The sequence below is a fragment of the Daucus carota genome, chromosome 8, assembly GCF_001625215.2.
Source record: "Daucus carota subsp. sativus chromosome 8, DH1 v3.0, whole genome shotgun sequence".
Taxonomy (NCBI): Eukaryota; Viridiplantae; Streptophyta; class Magnoliopsida; order Apiales; family Apiaceae; genus Daucus; species Daucus carota.
Genome location: NC_030388.2, coordinates 1,542,650 through 1,564,279, shown reverse-complemented (window position 1 = coordinate 1,564,279; position 21,630 = coordinate 1,542,650). Strand labels below are relative to the sequence as shown.

At 33.5% G+C, this 21,630-nt stretch overlaps 2 protein-coding genes and 1 long non-coding RNA gene across 3 annotated transcripts; 2 read left to right on the top strand and 1 right to left on the bottom strand.

Annotated features, from left to right (window-relative positions):
• Positions 1-1,276: 1,276 nt before the first annotated feature.
• Positions 1,277-5,154, top strand: LOC108197710 (receptor-like protein EIX1). Its single transcript, XM_017365400.2, has 2 exons — positions 1,277-3,740; positions 3,933-5,154. The coding sequence occupies exons 1-2, from the start codon at positions 1,722-1,724 to the stop codon at positions 3,993-3,995; spliced, it is 2,082 nt and encodes a 693-aa protein (XP_017220889.2). The 5' UTR covers positions 1,277-1,721; the 3' UTR covers positions 3,996-5,154.
• Positions 5,155-5,917: 763 nt separating this feature from the next.
• On the bottom strand, positions 5,918-7,203 carry LOC108198725 (uncharacterized). Its single transcript, XR_001802161.2, has 2 exons — positions 7,018-7,203; positions 5,918-6,372 (listed from the first exon to the last, which is right to left on the bottom strand). It is a non-coding gene; the product is annotated as an uncharacterized LOC108198725 (long non-coding RNA).
• A 9,142-nt stretch (positions 7,204-16,345) lies between these two features.
• LOC108200095 (phosphatidylinositol:ceramide inositolphosphotransferase 2) lies at positions 16,346-20,966 on the top strand. The gene is made up of 12 exons (XM_017368159.2): positions 16,346-16,676; positions 16,789-16,878; positions 17,843-17,929; positions 18,047-18,115; positions 18,665-18,745; positions 19,454-19,525; positions 19,669-19,726; positions 19,851-19,953; positions 20,105-20,200; positions 20,294-20,340; positions 20,461-20,573; positions 20,677-20,966. The coding sequence occupies exons 1-12, from the start codon at positions 16,644-16,646 to the stop codon at positions 20,755-20,757; spliced, it is 930 nt and encodes a 309-aa protein (XP_017223648.1). The 5' UTR covers positions 16,346-16,643; the 3' UTR covers positions 20,758-20,966.
• The last annotated feature ends 664 nt before the right edge of the window (positions 20,967-21,630 follow it).

Genomic DNA, 21,630 nt, shown 5'->3' with positions numbered 1-21,630 from the left:
AAATTTGATCACTTTGTTTCGGTACGTATATATATCCCTCTGTAATGTCTATCATGACTGAATTATTAACTCATATTATACTCTTCTAATATTGTAATCATTATTTTCAGGTCTCTATGATCAATAATTGTCCAGTTCCGGCGATTGCTGGGTTTTGGTTCAAATTACATGAAGACTCTGTCAATGGATGGGATGCTCCTCTAAAGGCTAGAGTCGATGAATGGAACTTAATTCGTGGCTAAAAGTTTTATTCGTGTTTAATATTGAATATTGTCACGTATTTTAATGTATTTTTAAATACATTGTTAAATATGAATTATTAATATGAATTTTAAATGCATTTTAATGTGTTAAATGTTTCTTGTAAGTGAAAGTGATTTTTAATAATTTTTCTTGTAATATTAATTATTTTTCTTGTGATTAAATATTACTCTTGCACACAATTTTAAAATATATTGAATATTTATAAAAGTGAATGATTCTTTAATAGTCAATAATATATTAATTCATAATAGTAAATATGCAAAACTAATTAGATTATTAAAAATATGATAATCATATTTTATAATATTTATTTTTGAAAAAATATACATGTTTTAGAATTAAAGCCTAAACATTTTAAAACTTAAAATTAAAAATGTTATGAAACATATAAATCAATCTGTAGCCTGTAGCGCAGTGGTTGACCTACCATTACGTGAAACAACTAACACATTGTAATCAGCAGCAGAGTACATTTACTAGGTTTCACACATTTAATAGGGTTAAGGGATATAGTTGTAATCTCCGCGAACTGCACAAAGCAAAAGTGAACTGTATTTAGCAACACCCTGAATAATAACAACAAGTGCATTGAAACAGAGAGACTTGCTCTGCTCGACATCAAACGAGGCCTTGTAGACACATTTGGCAGTCTTTCTTCATGGGGGAGCAGCAAACACGAGAAAGATTGCTGCCAGTGGAGCTTTGTTAGGTGCGACCTCAACACTGGTCATGTTACCCATCTTCATCTTTCATATCTTAATCAGGGCCGTTCCATACCTTTTGAGGGCCCAGGGGCGAAAGAAGAAAATGGACCCTATTTTTTTTACTTCACTAAATTTGATAAAATATGACCTTGTAGCAATGTAAACTCAAATTTTAGTCAACTTCCGTAAGAAAATAACTATAAAATAATCAAGTTTCACGATAAAGTGTACACGATGTAAAAAAAGAAGATTAAACAAATGTTTGATGACATTTATTTGTTAGTGCATGATTGATAGTACCATTATTTTAGGTACGGACGTAGTCACTTAGGATAGAATAGGACGTAGTCACTTAGGATAGAATAGGCTTACAGGACTGATATATACTAATAACAATACATAAATTATAAAATTCTTGGGCCCCTAAATTTTTTGGGCCCTGGGCGGTCGCCCTGGTTGCCCTCCCTCTGGGCCGGGCCTGATCTTAATCCTCGTGATGAATATGGTGAATCCGTAGCTTCTAATATCAGTTCTTCTAATATCAGTTCTTCATTGCTTCTTCTAAGGAATCTACAGTACCTCGATCTCAGTGATAATATATTTGGCATTTCAATTCCGAGTTTCATTGGTTCCCTTGCAAACTTAGTTCACCTTGATCTTTCCGGTTCTGAGTTTCAGGGAGCAATTCCAGATGAGCTTGGGAATCTCTCCAAGCTCAGTTTTCTCGATCTTAGCCATAATCAACTTGAAGGTATGATTACAAACTCCTTTTGTAATCTGCCAAGCTTGCAAACTGTTGATTTCTCCTATAACAATCTAACTGGGAATCTTCAAGAATTCGAACACAAATCAGTTTTGAGAAGCTTGTCTTTGTCAAATAATCATCTTCAAGGTTCTTTACCTAATTTCTCAGGATTTTCATTCTTAGAGGAATTATATCTTAATGATAATAAATTTTCTGGGAGTGTTCCTGATTTTGATGGATGTTTGGCATTGGAATACTTGGATCTTAGTGGGAATCAATTGACTAGCTGGGAAACTCAATCAATAGAACAACTCACTAATCTTGTTGAGTTAGATCTTTCAAGGAATTCGATCAACAATACAATCAATGAACATCATTTGTCCAAACTATACAGCCTCCACCGGATAAATGCATCATTTAATTCTTTGACATTCAATATCAGTTCTGAGTGGCTTCCCCCTTTCAACCTTGCACAGCTTTCTTTGGCATCATGCAAGTTGGGGCCAAAATTCCCCATTTGGATCCGAAATCAATCTAAAATCAGAACTCTCGATTTCTCAAACACCCAAATTTCAGATACCATCCCCATGTGGTTCTGGGACAACTTTACCCAAATGAAGACTTTAGATCTCTCTTCCAACAAAATCAGTGGCACATTGCCCACCATACAATCACAAACTATTGAGATAAATTTGAGTTATAATAACTTTGAAGGACCATTACCGCTCATTTCCCCAAAGTGTTCAGAAATTAATCTATCTCATAATAAGTTTTCAGGAAAACTTGTATTATCTACGACTGAACATATGAGGTTGAGGTTCCTTGACCTTTCTCATAACTTGTTGATTGGCGAGCTTCCTGATAGTTGGAAATATTTTAAACATCTCTTGTTTCTTAATCTTGGAAATAATTATTTTTGGGGTAGAATTCCTTTGTCTATAGGGTCTCTACATTCTCTCAATAAATTGATTTTGAGAAATAACAGGTTGGATGGAGAATTGCCCGAGTCTTTAAGAAATTGCACCGACCTTGGTTTTGTCGATTTTGGTTTGAATGGCCTATCTGGAACTTTGCCGGCATGGATTGGGAAAGATCTACCTCAGTTGTATGCTCTAGTTTTGAAATCCAATAAATTTTATGGGAGCCTGCCTGATGATCTGTGTCATCTCTCACATCTTCATTTTCTAGACCTGTCCATGAACAGATTATCAGGATATGTTCCCCCATGCTTCAGTAGTCTAATTGCTATGATTAATAGTGGAAACAAGGCCTCTGAATCTCGAGGGTCTCCATCTCAAGCATTTCTATATCCAAAGAGACATATTTGTTACAGTAAATGTGTGGTGGCTTTCAACCGTGCAAAATATAGTTATGTGGATGATGCATTGGCAGGATGGAAAGGAAAGGAACGGGAATATAGAGGAAATTTCGCTTACCTTAAGATGATAGATCTTTCCAGCAATAAATTTACCGGAGAATTTCCTACTGGAATAGCAAGGCTTCTAGATCTCAAAGGACTGAACCTCTCTAGGAATCAGTTTTATGGAAAAGTTCCTGTACAAATTGGTAGACTATTTGAGTTGGAAGTTCTTGATCTGTCCAGTAACAAATTTTCAGGTGACATCCCTCGAAGTATGACTGGCTTAACTTTCCTTGCTTATTTAGATCTCTCAAGCAATAACTTCTCAGCAAGAATCCCATTAGGAGGTCAACTGCAGGCATTCAATTCTTCCATGTATGAGGGGAATCCTGGACTCTGTGGCTTGCCACTCACAAAAAGATGTCCTGGAGATAAAACAAGTGTCGAAATTCCCCCACCATCTAATGGAATTGAAGTTGAGGAAGACGAGATTGTATATAGGAGATGGTTATATATAAGTGCAGCACTTGGTTTCAGCACAAGCTTTTGGGGAATCTGTGTAACTCTACTTGTTAACAGGCGCTGGAGACATGCATATTTCCTGTTCTTAACGAACTTAAAGGATCAGCTTTATGTGTTCGTGGCAGTGCGCATTGCCAGATTGAAGGTAAGGCTCCAAGGTTGACTTGAAGGTAATACAGATACTTCTTTTCTCTGATTTTTTTTTTAAGGCTAGCAAAGTATTCACTAAGAAAAGGCCCTTTTCTTTAACTTGTGTTAACCATCTTGTGCATTTTTTATAACTACTTAATTTTCTTTGAAGGTAATCGAAGCTTTATATCTGTATTTGCTTTCACAGGGCGGCCACCAGGAGAAAAGGCCATGTTTCAGACTCGCCTGGAGTTTACTCTCTGGAGTTTGAGTATAGATATTAGCAAGATATTGTAGTTTGGTTGTGATTCATTGTCGTCACCTACTATGGATTGGAGTGAAACATAAACAATAAGTTTGCATAGGATTAGATATTAAAGTAGTATTGTGTGTTTGTGTGTGTTTTGGGACAAGTTTTTCAAGCCAAATTCTTGTCAAACTTTAATCTGTCTCTGATATTAGTTTTTAAGTACCTGGGACTGTTCTCTTTTGTGCTGTTCAGTATCATATTTCAAATATCATCTCATCATTTGAAACATGCAGTGGACTTTCTGTTTGAACATTAAAATTAATTTTCTGAACTTTTCAGTAATGAGTTTGTAGTATGTCGTCTAATTAAGTAATTATTGGTTTTTCCGCATAAATATAATGAGTGCCCTGTATGCACGTAGATAGCACAAATTAAAACATGTCATTCGGGAGGAATTCTGGAGATGCTCTAGCTATGGTTCAGTTAATTCCTTTTACCATTTTTGTGTTTTAGTGCATGTTAGGATTGTGTTCTGCTACCAGAGACTTTGAGGGATACATTTCATTAAATTCAGAAAAGTTATGATTTTATCTGGTAAACATTGCATAATGATATCATTCCCATTTGAAGAATTTCCTTAGATTCATTTTTCTTAATCTGTTGCAAATATTTTGTGTTTCTCGTTTAAAATTATCTATAAATTTGTCAATGATGATATGGTTTCCGCCAATGCCACCTCTTTTAACCGTTAACCATCGATTATGTCTAGGTTTCCACCTATTTTAACCACCCAGGCATATTTTGTAACTTCATTCCGTTGATGCTCAAGAAAGCTTTAATTCTGCATTTGCTTTTACACAGGGCGGCCACCAAGATGGATTGGAGGGAAACATAAACAATAAATCTGCACAGGATTTAGATATTATCGCAGTGTGGTGTTGATGGGTTCATCAGCTAAGAAAACCCATTATCATATATTATGAGAAAGCGACAATGATCTTTACAATGTGAAGAATTGTCAAACAGACATGCAGATGTCTCGAAATTGTATTTGATTTCATCTTTCTTTCTTTTTTTGCATTTCAATTTAGCTTCTGTTATTCTTGATGGAGCTGAATTTGATACTTGGCATAGTATGCGAATGCTCCTGTCCATTTCCCCGCAATCTACATTATTCGAATAGTGCTTTCCCTGTGATTGAAGTCAGTACTTACCAGGCATACATAAGACTAGCACTCGGAATTCAGAAACATCTAGCTAGCCTGGTAATGATACTCTATACAATCTATGATGCTTTTACTACTCAAGTCCCGTCCAAGGCTCCGAGCCCTTGCTCTGATTCCGAACATCAGAACATGACATGGTTCTAGACAAGTGTCCCCCCTATAGTTTTTTTAAATATCTTTTCAGCATTCTACATTTTATAGAATTAGAGAAACGCTCCAAAATATTTGAAAATATATACATATATTTTTTGGAAAATTTGTTTAGTGCCCTCGAAAGATATCATCCTAGATCAGTCCCGACCTTTATACTTAAAAGTGGTCCAGAAGGACCCCAACTCATGATTCATGAATGGCTCCAAAAGCCGAGTGTTGCAAGTAGTTGGAGCTAATCAGTGCCCTAGTCATAATGCCTTCAAAGTATTATAACTACCAGAGACTGCTGAGCAAGCATTTGGGCCTCAAGCTTCACCATAAAAATAAATAAATAGCCATTGTATTGAGCCAAAAATAATATAATAATTTATGTTAGGCTTTCCCACTTTAACTTTAACTGCTCGTAAATTCTATAACACGCAGGATCTCCGAAACTATGCCCACTCCATGATGCAATTGCAAACACATAAAAAGAAACAGATGCATCCTTAAATCAATAGCATAAAGGAGTTCTAAAATCTGAACTTCATACTTAAATTACTCCATTTCATCACAAAAAACATATATATTAATAGAAATTTTCATTCCACCTAAACCAGTTAATTGTTACTCAAAGTCGATGTTGTGCAAATATCCTAAATACATAGCTAACAATATCCTAACACATTAATATAAACAGACAAGTATAAACAGACAATATAAACAGCAAGTATATAACATCATATCTCCTATACTTCGTTGGTACCTCCAGCTCCTTCGTTGACCTGCGATGACACGGGAGCCCGATTGCCAAGAGCCTCCTTCAATTCCTTCAATTTGTCGTTGCAGAACTTTTGAGCAACTTCCACAGATTTTGCAGTTTCTGCTAGACGGGAAGAGAGTCGCTTATCCGAGTCTTTTAAGTCCTTCCTAACCTCATTCATATGCTTTTGGTATTTCTCTTCCTGCTTTTTACTTTCCTCAAGAAGATAGACCGATCCGGCTATAACTACCAGCGGACAAATATGCCATAGGTACGACTAGAAGAAATTGAGAAAATAAAGCACAAATAAATAAATAAATATCAATATATTTAGCAAAAAGATAAATCCTAATCCAACACAAACTCAACGACTCAAACCTAGTATACATTTTAATACTTTAACAACAACAAACACACAAGCAGGAGAGAGAGAGAGAGAGAGAGGGAGGGAGGGAGAGGGAGGGAGGGAGGGAGGGAGGGAGGGAGAGAGGGAGAGAGGGAGGGAGGGGGAGAGAGAGGGAGAGAGAGAGAGAGGGAGAGAGAGAGAGAGAGAGAGAGGGAGGGAGAGGGAGGGAGAGGGAGAGGGAGAGGGAGAGGGAGAGGGAGAGGGAGGGAGAGAAAGAGAGAGAGAGGGAGAGAGAGAGAGAGAGAGAGAGAGAGAGAGAGAGAGAGAGAGATGTTAAACGATAAACCCTAAAACTTCTAAATTAACGAAATCTCCGAATTTCAATAATTAGGGCATAAATTTCCAAATTGCAGAATTTAAATTTGGTATATACAGAGATACACACATACATACAAGACAGATAAACATGTACAAACCCCAAGTTTCTGAAATTATCGGACATAAATCCCCCAAATAATACAAATTAGTGCAACAAAAAAACGAGACAAATAGTGATAAGATAGTGTTTTATAGTACCATTAAAACAGGGATAGATTGCCGAGGGTAAACCTTGACGCAGTGATGACGAGTGGCTTGAGAATAAACAAAGCTTACAGTTGGTTTTTATTTACTTTGGCTTGACTGTAGTTCGGGATTTTATATGGAGTTTTCGAAAAAATTTCTGGAGAAAGAAGAGTTTGATTCGGAGTGTAATGATCCAGCAGAAGCTAGTTTTTTTTAAAAATTGAATTGATTCCAGCTGGAAAGATTTATGTTCAATTTAGTTATTAACTTGAAAATTAACTGCAAATAGAATAAATAACGTTCTAAGATATGCTAAAAACTTATTAAATTTTAGGATTATTATAAAACCTATTTTCTGCATTTAATTAACTTCATCAACTTTTTAGTCGTAATTAATAATTTTTGACAGAAATTGTGAGCACGAGGAAAAAGAAAAAGATAGCTTATTTATTTGGAATATGGAAATTTGACCAATTACTCGAAAATTAGTTTAAATACGATTATAAAAATGCTATTTACTTCAAAAGAATGTGGGGTTAAGGACGAAGAGCTGATGGGATTAAGGTTTGGTTAATGAGTACCTGAAGGCTGAAACCAGGTACATTGTTAATGGTTTGTTCATTTAAACTCACATTTGATGTTTGTTTGGAAAAAATAAAATCTTAAATTCATAATAATAATTTTATTAATAATATTTTATTAATATAAATTAATAATTCATTTCATACAAAGATTACAAAGATTGTATATATCGATTGCAGCACTCAACCAAACACATGATATTAAGATATGATACCTTAAACTCATAACAGTTTAAACTCGAATTTAATTCCAACTTTATACCACTGCTCGAACCAAACGATCCCAAAAAAGTTCGACGCTTTCATAAAACAAAACAAAAACCTAGCAATATTTTCAAAAATTCGAAAATTTAAATGCTTCTATGAAATCAGTTAAAGTATAGTCACAAACATACTATCTATTACTCTCGCAAATAATTCAATTTGAATTGAACTCTAACCATAAACTAGTCAAGTAGACTGTTAACTGACGTTATTGTATATATTTTTATTCCATCAAGTAAATTCTGAAACTAATTCATAAAATTTATTACACGTCTAGATCACATCTAATGTATGAAGAAAAATCATATCTAAAATTCACACTGCAAGATTGCATCCTTTTTTGTTTTCTTTTTAATTTTTGCTTTTATATGTACATGTCAAGTTAAAAACCTCTAACTTAAAAAGTCATAACTAGAGAAAGTGACATTTTTAACAGATCGGTAGTATTTAATTGTTTTGGATTTGGGCCAAGATCTTCCTAAACCCAAGAAACCGAGACCGTATGACGGATAGTCTTTTATCTGGATCAGTTGTTCCTCGCGGCCCAAACAAAATGCAAAGTATTTTAAAGACATGTGGTCCACTAAACTCATAATTCGTGAATGGCTCCAAAGTCCAAACACCGAGTGTTGCGAGGAGTTGGGCCCAATCAGTGCCCTATTCATAAAGCCTTTAAAAACTACTGCTTCCTCCGTACTGATGGATGTATACGTTCATTATTTACACGCATTCTGAGACTCCAATAAAATGTACTCGTTACATAATATTTTTTTAAAATTTTCTTTTTTCGAATAAAAGTTTATACATCAAATTTTTATTGTAAAAAAAAAATTTTAAAAAAATATTATGAAATTATACTTGAAAAGAGCCTTAAAAAATATATCAAAAAGTAACGTATGCGGGACGGAGGGAGTATAACTAGCAGAGACTGCTGAGCAAGCATTTGGGCCTCAAGCTTCACCAAAAAAAATAAATATATAGCCACTGTATTAAGCCAATAATAATATAATAATTTATGATAGGCTTTCCCACTTTAATCATTGAAATTTAAATTTCTGAATAATTATTGGCTGACAGATGATCTATCTTTTAATGTGCTGTGGAACAGATTTTTATATCTGGAAAGGTTTGTTTGCTTTAGTATTTGACTTGAGAGGCAGCATGTGTAAGGGTCTTCTGGGCCACTGGGGTATATCTGTTTTTTCTTTTCATTTTTCATTTTCTTTCAAGTTTTTGCTCTTCAAGATCCCCACATGACAGCCTTAATTTGTTCTAATTATTTAATTACTCTAGTTTTATTAAATGATGCACAAGCATGTGCCTAGGTATTGGCATGGTTCAGAATCAAGTCACATTCAGAACAATAATACGCTGAACTGCCTGATACATGTTCATTACATGCAAATAAACATGGCATGCGACAGCGGAATCAGAATTATACGAAAATCTGGATGAAAATAAATTTAGAATAAAAATGACAATGGAATCTCGAAATTAACAATGAAATTTTCCAACAGAAACATTTTCTTTATAATTTTTCAAATTCCGAGCAATATTAAACAGTCAGCAAGAGATAATCGAAAGTTCACTGATCAATACTTACCAACACAATTACAGAATTATCAATGAATATTATCGGAAAACTTACCAATGAGAATATTAGTGACAATTTGTTTGTTAGTAACTCCGCTCTAATTTTGAATTAGCAGTAAAATATCAATTTTATCAACAAAAATTTCGGCTAATAATTTCAGAATTTCTTGTAATACCGGTCAAAAATTTAATTAATAATGTTATCCCTATCCCGAGCCCGGATGGTTGAAAGAGATGCAGGGCCACAGATATGATCCGTGGAATGTGCTTGCTGATATGAATTCACGAGGGGGAACAAAATATCACTAAGATCTAGCAATGATAAAAGTCTTGGAATTCAAATTCAAAGATTTTGCGTATAGAAAAGTCATGGGCCACCCGAAGTGGCATTTATTCAAAATAAATTCTGTGATAGTCCTCCATTTCATGGTTCAAATAAATATCATGTTGACATTTCTCTTGCTAAACGATTTTATATATAATCCCCACCTCAAAAATGAATGATTGGCCTTTGTTTATCAAGTTGGAATTGCCTCCTAATCTAATTCAAAAGTTGATGCAAGATTCACTGTTACTCTTGGTAGACAAAATAGAATAAAATCCTAAATTACATCTTCTTAATTATTAAACTACACTCACACCTATCTTCCTCTGTTCTCTTTTATATGTCTATTATGATTTTTGACCAGTTAAATTGATTATACGTTGACTCAAATTTACATTCATCATATAATTGAGAAAAATAATAAAAATTATATCATTCAAAAATATATTCAATATATTTTAATATGCAACTTTCAGATTTTAAAAATAATAAACAAATAATTTGTAATGTTTAGTCAAAAATTGATTAATTTGACTTTTCGAAAATCAAAATAAACATATAAAAAGGGACATTACTTATTTCTACTTTGCCATGTTTCGATGAAATTTGAATTCTCGATATCCCGTAAAGAGAGATACGGGTAGATCGAACTTCGTTAAGTCCTATATGTTGACATTTGGTTTGGTGGATATGACTTAACAAGGAGGTGCTGGTGATACAACTAACCAAGCACTGATCTGGTTAAGAAATTTTACCCAACATCCCTAGCATGACTGGCTGCCAAAGTTACAGAGCTTCACATGCTACTCTGTTATTTTATTTTTGTAGCCCTCCTGCCAACTCTCTCTTTTCCCTGATTCGGAAATCCAGAATTCGAATTAAAAAATAACCCATCCAAATCGTATTTAACACTCAAATAACCGTAAAATAAAATGCGTGTCAAACCCGACATGGCTTAATGCTTATCTGCTGCTCTCTATTTGTTTTTCTGTTAAAACGTATACATGAATTGTCTTTGTCTTTCATTGTTGTTTCTTCGGTTACGAAGCACCTGCAGGCTGCAGCATGCTGTTTTGTGCATGCAGGAATGGAAGAGGGATTGTATTTGAAGTTTACACATGGAATATACAGACTAAATTTGTTTCTTTGTGTCTGTATGCTTTGTAGAAAACCGAATATACCAATACTCATTATGCAGTTAATACCTTCTAGGCAGTGTTCTAAAAATCCCCGGTTTAACCGATAAATCTCCGATTAATCTCCTGCAAGGTCAGCCACCGATCCGATTTTTTAAATCCGATTAATCCTTATATATATTTCATAATCGAAGTGTATGTGATAAATTATTAAAATTAAAATACTATATTACTTTAAATATGAATAATTATAGAGTTTATGAATATAGTAAATATATTAGTTACTAAATAGCTAATATAATAATAACTAAATATTAAATAATATTTTAATATTAAAATAAACCCGATTTTAACTCCGATTAATCCTTCCGATTAATCCCCGATTTTCGATTAATCCTTGAATCGGTAGCTCAACCAATTAGGTCCGATTCCCTATTTCTGCAACACTGCTTCTAGGTAGCGGGAAAATCAGAATTTTGAGAGGGTAATTATAGGAATCTCGAATGATTTTCGCATTTGTTTGAGAATGTCGATTGTCACGATTTAATTCGTAAATGCATATCAAGGCTTTCTTATTTTTAAAATAAACATCCTATCAGAATTTACACAACTACGGTCAAATTCAAAACCAATTCATCCGCGTATTTCTCATTTTGAAATATCCAAAACTGAAATATTTTGATATCCGGATTTTCAACTGAAATTTTCTAATTCAAAAAGTCGACAGGAGAGCGTTTGAAAACGTATATTTCATTTAAATGATGAAATTTAATAAAAGAATTTGAATTATCATTTCAAATTTTAAGCTCATACTCATATTTGAATATCTTGAATTTTAAATATAATTCAATTTCATATTTTTAAACAAGATTGGCATTCAAATTTTCAAATAAAAATCACATTTTTAAACGGACCGGAAATGTAATTGAAATAAACGGGTCGTTTGCTTCAAGAGAGGGTATGGGGTTCGAATGAGGAATCGGGTTGAGATGGTATGGGTTGAGGACTTGAGGTATCATTTTTAATATTTTGGCTGAGTGCTGAAATGAGCATATCTGATTTGAAATATTTTTAAGTGATCGACTATAATTAATTTAAAAAAAATTGAAATAATTTTTTAATATATTTTTGAGTCATCGATTTCATTTGGCACTAACAATTTGAATTTAAGGATATAAATAAAAATAAAAGGAAAAGGAAAAAAAAGTTTCTCAAACTTATGTTTCATCTCCATCTCCTCCCCTGAGTATAAAAATCTCATACCTTGTAGGTTTGAGGTATGAGTTTGAAGGAGAAAAAAATTCAACCAAATATCAGGTATGAATTTAAAATGAATAAAACTCATACTTGATATAAGAGAAGTTTAAACCAAACGATCACTAAATTCCACTCTGTATTGAGTCATCATGATATGAGAAAAAGTAACGTATCATGGTGTATCATGGAAAATGAAAAGTAGTAGTCAAAATGCTGGAAAGTAGAATTAAAATCGAACTATAAATGGTTCCGATTCGAAGGTCATGTCCATATCATTCGAACTTGGTATTATGTACACCGTTTGTTTATGTTGACAATTGTCGAGGATTCTTTTCAGACACAGGGCCCAAAATTTTATTGGTGTTTTAGCAACTCAGCATCATGCCCAGCTGATTATCAAAAATAAATTCCCTTTCTTAGGGATGTGAGCTCATCTCCTCGGTTAAAATTGGATAGATAGATTAAATTTATTGGATATTAAGTAAAATTTGTTGAACTTGTAATACACTGATTATACTTTGATAATTAATTATATTAGTTATCTATATTTTTTAAAATTAATATTTTATTAATATTATAAATTGTTAGAAATAGAATATATTATTTAATTGTAATGATAAATGCAAGAGATTCGTAAAGTTTCGACAAATATGGATAAAGATATCGGTTATATTTATGAAAAAGAAAGATGTACCATCTGAGTTAGACTTTTATTTAGGCGATTTCTATATATTTTATTTATAATGTTTACTAAGAACATCTTCAAGGGTAATATGAATAATTGTTGGTTATTTTTGTTGGCTAAATTAATTATATAATTTTTTTGTTGAGGATACTAATGATTACTCTAGTGAGATTATCTATGTTCATGCTTATGTAAAGCTATATCTAAATTATTATTTTTAGATAGACAAATTTAGTTAACCAAACATAATTGACCATATTTTTTTTTAAGAGAAAAAGGAATTGGAATTCTAAATTTTACTTGATCTTTAAATGTGACACGTAGATGATCTTTAAATGATTTTAATCGATAAATGCTTACATATCATAGTATCTATTTTTTGACATTAAAAAAATGTTATTAGCACCGAAAATTTCAAAATATCATACATTTCTTATTACTCAGCTTCATCCACTTAGTTGTGTTATTTACGAAACGGGAGAGGTCTCGAAATTGCGTTTAAAATACCGTAACGCCTTTATCTCGTTGCTCAATTATATGGACGATTTCTGATCGAAGAATATTGAACAATATGAAAATATATTTTGTCCTTTTTATACATAAACTGGTCAATTTATTATTATTATTATTAATAATATATCACTATATTTTAACAGAAAAGCCGTTGAAAGCGCCACAAGGCATCACGAGTGCACGATTTCCAAGACCAACTCCAATCAACTTCCAAACACGGGTCGGCTACTTTCCTCGAATGCCCCGACCCTACCCATCGATCCTAACGACCCTTGACCACTCTTCCTTGAATATTGAACTTTTCAAAGTCTATGCAAATAATATTCGGCCGGCTTTTATAATATTTTTAAAATATATAACTGTGTTGACTTTCTTTCTTTTTTTAAAAATCAGCTGTTGATCTCTTAGGCTTTTGAATATAATTAAAAACAAAAATATGCATTTTAATTTTGTTCAGTTTACACAATATACTCATTAATATCGGAGAAAAAGAGAGAAATTGAAATGGATTTTGTGGTGTATTACATTCTCAGTGAGCTTATAACAACTAAAAAATTGAACTCACACATGTATATAAAGGCTTATTTCAATACAAACCAATTTAGCCTAGAAACCTAAAAACCATTAAATACACTCTATTTTTCGTTATGAGCATTCCATAATTACTAACCGTATTTCATTTCATTTCATTTTTTAAATTTCTGGGGGGGCACTGCTGAAGTGGCAAGTCTGCCGACGTGGTAGCCTGGGTGGCCCCGTTGACGTGGCATGTACCACGTCAGCACTTGCTGACGTGGCAGCATGGTTGCCCTAGTGCTGACGTGGCAGGGTGACGTGTCAGTCTGTGTGGACCCTAGTGCTGACGTGTGAGGTGGGTAGAAAGTGTAAATTTTGAAACATTGATGGCAAAATTAGAGGGGATATTGTTAGTTTTTAAAAGTTTGAGAAGATATTTAATCATTTTGACACTAGTTTTTAGATTTTTATGCTAAGTGTGATTTGTATTTGAACAAGTTACTAATTTGATAATCTAATGATAAATTGATGAATTAGTTCTTTAACAACATTGAATGAATTATACTTTGACAGAAATACTTAAGATTACTAAATATTTTTAAATCTTGTCAAACCCAATCTATATTCTATAGAAAAGTATAAAACTATTTGTAGTTAATTAATTAATTAATTAATCAACCAAAAATGGATATGGCCGCCTCAATAGTTTGACCAGATTGGTCCTACACAACAACATGTTGAATGACTCACATCTGCAAGGTCCTTCGTGATTTGTGTGAACATGGAGTACTCTATGCTAATGCCTAATAGTAAAAATCACCCATCTGATGAATACTGTGCAGCTGTGTATACATTTTCGACTCGGATGTATCTAAACATTTTAAACATGGACAAATTTCAATACACTCTTTATATTTTCGTAATCAAACTCCAATGTAATTGTTTCACCACTACTCGTGCTATAATTATTAAATTAACACTAGTATATTGAGTGATTGTGTGATATATTTTGCAAATGTAATGGATAAATACAAGAAAAAGGACCCTAAAATGCAAAGCAAAGAGTCCACAACTCATGACGTGAATTTGTTTATCTAGAGCTGATACTATTATATCGATATATTTAAAATTGTAGAACCATTATGATAATATCGAAGAAGTTTCAAAAGCTAAATGATGCAGTCATCAAAATTGTATCCCTGACCTCGGCAACATTGTGAACCCCGTGACTTGGGCCCACAATCTAGCATGTCAGATTAAATTAATTTTTTCTCGCAAAACTAAAATTTAATAAATATTTTTATAACAAATTTAAATGAAAGCAAAAGATAAATACTCCCCTGAACATATAAACAAAGTCATCCCATTTCACAAATTAATAAAATTTCATGCTAAATAGTGTATAAATAACTTAAATAAGGTTTTGTTATTGTTACAAACCTTGAGTAAAATATCTAATAATTTTTTATTTTGTTTCTAAGAAAAATAAGTCATCATAATTTTGATAAATTTGTTTTCTAATTATTATAAAACTGACATAAATTTTATTATCAAATTATGTAGAAAATATTAATTTTTATATGACATATAAATATTAAGAATATTAATAAATATATGCATGAACATTATAAAATCACTTCTTTTACCGACATAGTAATTTTAAAGAACACATATTTAATGTTGTGTTTGGTTGGGAAGAATGGGATGAAATGGAATGAGTAAAATTATTTGAAACTAATAGAGATAGAATGGAGGTTTTGGAATAAATTTAAGTGCAAAATTGCTATGATGAGGTTTGAGAAGAAATTGGGGGTAGGAGAGAATGGAGCATTCCATCTCAAATTCAAGGTATGATCTCTAGCACATAATATAAGAAATGGAATGGAAGAATGAATGAAATTTGTTAACAATTGCCCATAATATAGTTCATTTTTCATTCCATTCTTTTCGGAATCATTCATCCAAACCAAACACAACATAAGTAGATCAAGTCCACTATCCCAATAAATTAAAAAAAACTACAAATTTTGAAATTATAAAAATTAAACCAAAATATCGTATGTAAGACAATGGCTCTGTTTAGAAGTTGATTTTGAACAAAATTAGAGGTTTGAGGTGTTTAGAGGTTTTACCGTTAAAATAAGTTAATATCAGTGTTTTGGTAGTTAGCGCATTGAAATAGAGGTTTGGATCGAAAAAGCTAAATTTTGAAAAAGCTATTTTGAGGAGTTTTTTGGATTAACGATTTTGATTTGTGTCAGAAAAAACTAATCAATCAGCTATTTACTGTTTGATTCAATCAGTTAGTCAAAACAGCTAATTCAATCCGCTAACCGCTAACTGCTAATTTCCCGGGCAATAATTCCACCTTTCTTTCGGTCACATCCCATGCTCCCGATCTTTCAATCGCTCGAAAATACTTCTGTTTTTCAAATTTAAATTTCTAAAAACAAAAAGAAATATATAAATCATTATCTTTGTTTCTACTTCTACAACTTCATCTCTGTTTCTTAACTGTCGCCTCCGTGTTCACCTCGTGTTCCAGCACACCCCAGACGATACACACACCTATACATACAAACAATCAAATTGTTTTCATTTCTCAATTCAAACAAATTAAATTGTATTAATTAATTTATTTACTTTGAGCTGAAAATTCAATACAACTAATTTGAATTCAGTTCCTAAAGCTGCAATCTCGAGCTTAAATTTGACTTATTTGATTAATTATATGATATGACCCTGAGTTTTGTTGTGTGAGCAAAACGATGTCGTTTTACATCGGGCGCGAGGCTTCGAAGGTTAGTTATTTTGTTGATTTTGTGTAATTTGTGAAGTTTTAGCTGTGTTTAAGCTTGTTGATCTGATATATGTATGTATATGTGTGTGTATATGTTTTGATTTGATGTGTAGTTGTGGAAGAGGATATGTGCGGAAACTAGTACGGAGCTTAAGTTACTTTTCGAGAACTGGAAGTATCTTCTCGGCGGACTAATTTGTCAGGTACGGAGTTTAGTCGATGAATTCGTGTTTACAAGTCGTTGAATTGGTGAAATTAGTTGAAGTTTGGTGTGTATGTGGTGTGTTTGATGGTTGATTATGATGATGTGCTGTGATTTGGCTTGCATTCGGTAGGTGAGCTCGAGAGGAGGATTAGTTATTGTAGTTAGAGGAGCGGCTATTATGTGATTACGAGTCGTGTACTTGTGAGAATTTGTTGAATTTTTGTTTGTATGTGATGTGTTTGATGAAATGATTTGATGACGTGTTGTAATTGACGTACATGTGTTAGGTGAGCTCGAGAAGAGGACTAATTTGTGTAATTAGACGATTGGATATTATGTGTTGTGATCGTACTTGAGTAGAGTAATTGTAAGAATTAGTTGGATTTTGGTTTGTATGTGGTGTGTTTGATGGATGATTATGATGATGTATTGTGATTTGGCCTGCATTCGCTAGGTGAGCTCGAGAGGAGGATTAGTGTGTGTAACTAGTCGAGTGAATGGTTACGTGTCGTGATCGTATCTGAGTTGATTAATTGTTAAAATCAGTTGAAAGTTAGTCTTGTATGCATTATGTTTGATGAATGATCATGATGTATTTCAATTTGACGTACATTCTTTGGATGAGCTCGAGAGGAGGATAATTTAGATGAGCGAATGTTATGTGTCGTGATTGTGTTTGAGTTGATTAACTGCTAAAATTAGTTAAATTTTGGATTTTATGCACTATAATTGATGAATGATCATGATAGGGGAGCTTGATAGGAGGATTACTTTGTATAATTAGACGAGGGAATATTATGTGTTGTGGTCGTAATTGATTCGATATTTGATTGCTTGAGTGAATATGTATATAGAAGAAGATCTGTGTTTTAAGTGCTGGTTATTTCTTTTTTAAAATTGTGAATGTTGTTTTTTTATGTTGCTCCAGAGTGTGAAAAGTTTGTGTATTTTTTCTTACTCAGTATATACATGGGCTGGCTGCTCGCGGAGTGCATTATTTCCATCGACCAGGCCCCATTTTGCAAGATGTTGGCTATTATCTTCTTCCAGTATGTGTACTTGAGTATTTACTCTCCCTTTTTTTTGTTCGGTATAATGCACTACTACTGCTGACTATGATTGCTTTTACTATATCATGTTTTTAATTTTCAATTTTGGCCTTTCAGGAACTAGGGATAGAAAGAGCATACATCAGTGAAACTGTGTTTACCTTCATCTTTGCGTCTTTTGTGTTGGTGAGATTCTTTCTCCTGTTTTCAGTTTATTTAAAGAATGTTATTTGCTTTTTATGTGGCTTTAAAGATGATTCCTTTACCGGAGAAGAAGAAAGAAAAACTGTTATATATATTTCTTTAAGGTCCCGATAAGTGTAACTAGGAGAGAGATATTGTCATGGGTGGCTTAAATTAACATGTTATATTGGACATCTGTTTGATTGTTAGAATTTGAAGGCTTATATTTGGTGCAAAGAACTCTGGTTATGCTTGTTTGCGAGTATGATCCACACACTTTTACAAATTGTACTCGCGTTGCAAGTCTGATCCAAATACTTATACAAATTATACTCCTTTATCCTGTACATAATCGTACTATTAACCCAATGTACTAGTGTCGATCACATTATAGTTCATTATGGAAGTACTATCAATCAAACCCATGGAATGGAATTGATAGGTGATCAAGTCCATAGGGTTTCAAGTAGCAGTTGGTGATTTCATGTTTTTTCTTAATGTTTAAGAGTAAGAGTGTGAATATATTCTAACCTTTTGTATCTGTTGTTGCAGTGGACTTTCCATCCTTTTATCCTCAAGAACAAGAAAATCTACACAGTTCTTTTGTGGTGCAGGGTTCTGGCCTTTCTATTTGTAAGTTACTCCCTCCGTCCCACCGGGTTGTTAACGTTCACTGTTTGCACGCATTTTGAGGCTCTTATAAAGTATAGTTCTATAATGTTTTTTTAATTTATTTTTTTTCTGAATAAAAGTTTAAACATCAAACTTTTATTCAGAATTTTTTTTATAAAAAAAAACCTCATGCAACTATATTTTATAGAGGTCTTAAAAAGCGTGCCAAAAAGTGATGTTAACAATCCAACGGGACGGAGGGAGTATTTCTCTTTTTGTAATAATAGTATATGCATGTAAAGTGGACTTTTCTGTATGAGTATGATGATGTGTCATTTGTCTGGCGTAAATGGTAAGGGAATATTCCTGACCGTTAATGCTATCATGACCTAGGAAATAAATGATGTTCAAATGTAATTCGTGCAGATGTCATCACAGGGTCGTGTGATATCTTATCTTTCGTCACGGGTTGCACGTGTTCATTTGATTAATAATATATATGTTTTGTAGTATTGATATCATAAAGTGAATATATATTGACAGACATCCATATGTTGCCAACCAATTGGAGGTAGTTTCTGCATCCAGTAAATAGATTTTAGGAGGATTATATATTGAATTTCAGTTCACAAAAGCGCAATTTAAATTAAAGGAATTGATAAGTCAAGGTTCCATTTGTGTTAAAAAACTTTATATACATTGTTTCCTCATGTTATTTATGTGTCGCAGGGTTGTCAAATTCTTCGAATCATAACATTCTATTCTACTCAACTTCCTGGTCCAAACTACCATTGCCGCGAGGTAATAACTGCTAATACTCCTTATAGTTAATGACCTTCAGCGGCTATTGGCTGTAGCTATGCATACCAAGTTCTTTTAGGATGTCCAGTGTAAACTGTTGGGTATTATGTATTCTAAATTTAAGTTACCTTGTCATATTGCAGGGTTCTAAGTTTGCGACACTTCCTTTACCTGATAACATTCTAGAAGTTTTTGTAATTAGTAAGTGTTTAAATATTATATATATTATACACATGTATTTGCTTTTGCTGGCTGAGTATTTATTTATAAAGATCCTGACCAATATATGTGCGCCTGTTGCTAATATAATTTTGAATATCTGCAGTTCCTCGGGGAGTGCTTTATGGCTGTGGTGATTTGATATTTTCATCTCATATGATATTCTCTCTAGTGTTTGTACGCACGTATCAGAAATATGGAACACGGAGGTATGCCTGCATATGGTAGCTTTATATGCTATAAATTCATTGCTCACATGATCCTACCCCTCTTTATCCCCTCCCACTCCCTAATTTATTATTGGAAAATCCCCCTGCTATAAAGTGTTAATGAGTTTTTGGGTTCTAATATTCCTTGCAGATTTATAAAGCAGTGTGCTTGGTTGACAGTCATTATCCAGAGCCTCCTGATAATTGCTTCCCGCAAACATTACACAGTCGATGTTGTTGTTGCTTGGTACATTATTCTAATTTTTTTTTCTAAATTTGTATATGTCTGGTGAGCATTTAGCATTTTTACTGAACGGTTTAATGCATGCTAATGTTCCAGGTATACTGTCAATTTGGTGGTGTACTTTATCGATCATAAATTACCAGGTTAGAATCTTTTTAATCCAGCCTTCTTTGATTTTTACTTTGTTTTAAGATTTTAGTTTTTTTTTTGTTTTCCTTGAGTTTTTAAATATAATTGACGTTGACATTGTTCTCTCTATTTAGAGCTGCCTGATCGCAGTTCATCTGCATTGCTGCTTCCAGTGAGTAAAGATAGCCGAGTAAAAGAAGAGAATCACAAGCTCCTAAATGGAAATTCTGTAGATCAGGCAGATTGGGTATTGATAAAGCACAATCTCCTCATTTATATACGTGTATTGGTTTTTCTTGGCCCCTTCATCCTTTTTAGAGTCTTAACGCCATTGCTTCTCTTCTTTACAGAGGTCGAGAACTCAGACAAATGGCAAAGTGCAAGAACTGGCGAATGTGGTGCACACCGAGCCAGCAATGAATGGTCAATAGAAAGTGCAAGCTGCTGCAGGGAAAGTATTTCTGGATCCAACCAATCGTCTCAGTGATTTGCAGTTGTAATTCTAAAATCAAGCAGTAAAGGTCTTGCTTTCGGATGTTGTGGCTTAAACTTTTGAGTTCGAACCCCACAGGTTAACCTTGTTCATCATTATGTACATGCATCCCGTCTAATATGGCAATTTTAGTTCTAATTGTTTCAATCATTTCTCTCACTAGTGACCTCGTTCTTCTCTAGATTTAAAATGAAAGATGGTACCACTCTGAAACACTTGGTCCAAAAAAATTCAAAGTAAAAAACATGTGCCAAACTGAAAGAGATCTAGAATAGCCGTGACCTGTAAACAATGACCAAGACATGTTTGGTCAAGTGGGCACATGATGAGCACGTGATATGAGCTGTTCAGATCTACTGTGGAATTCCTCTGGTTTATCATAGCTCAGTGTCTAGCAGCGTATATTGTGACACTAATTAGCACATAACACTAATAAGGATTAGAGATTAAAGGAGAGGGTCTAGAGGCCTGGCCTTGCCATTCTGTCTGTTCATGTTTTGAAGCAAAGCCCGCGTTTTATGTCTCCCCAAACTCTAGTTACCCACATCGAGTCTTCAACATATCGACACAGCTCCACTTCGTCGGATACGTGTAATGGATACCATGAGCATTCAAGAAACAGTATCGATATGGTGTTGCTTATGTTCATATCAGTGGTTAAGGACGTCGATGTGGTTTTATTTTTTATTACGAGTTACACTTGCAAGGCACTATATATCTTGCTCCTCCTGCACTTAAAAAGTTAGCAATATTATGAGATTATACGTAGCGTCCATGTCTTCTCAAACTTTATTGATTGAGACGTAAGTAA

Coding starts and splice junctions, on each gene's coding strand:
- LOC108197710 (XM_017365400.2), top strand. CDS start 1,722: ATGATTACAAACTCCTTTTGTAATCTGCCAAGCTTGCAAACTGTTGAT. Junction 3,741..3,932: donor TGCGCATTGCCAGATTGAAG/GTAAGGCTCCAA, acceptor TTGCTTTCACAG/GGCGGCCACCAGGAGAAAAG.
- LOC108200095 (XM_017368159.2), top strand. CDS start 16,644: ATGTCGTTTTACATCGGGCGCGAGGCTTCGAAG. Junction 16,879..17,842: donor TCGGCGGACTAATTTGTCAG/GTACGGAGTTTA, acceptor TTTCTTACTCAG/TATATACATGGGCTGGCTGC. Junction 20,341..20,460: donor TATCGATCATAAATTACCAG/GTTAGAATCTTT, acceptor CTCTCTATTTAG/AGCTGCCTGATCGCAGTTCA.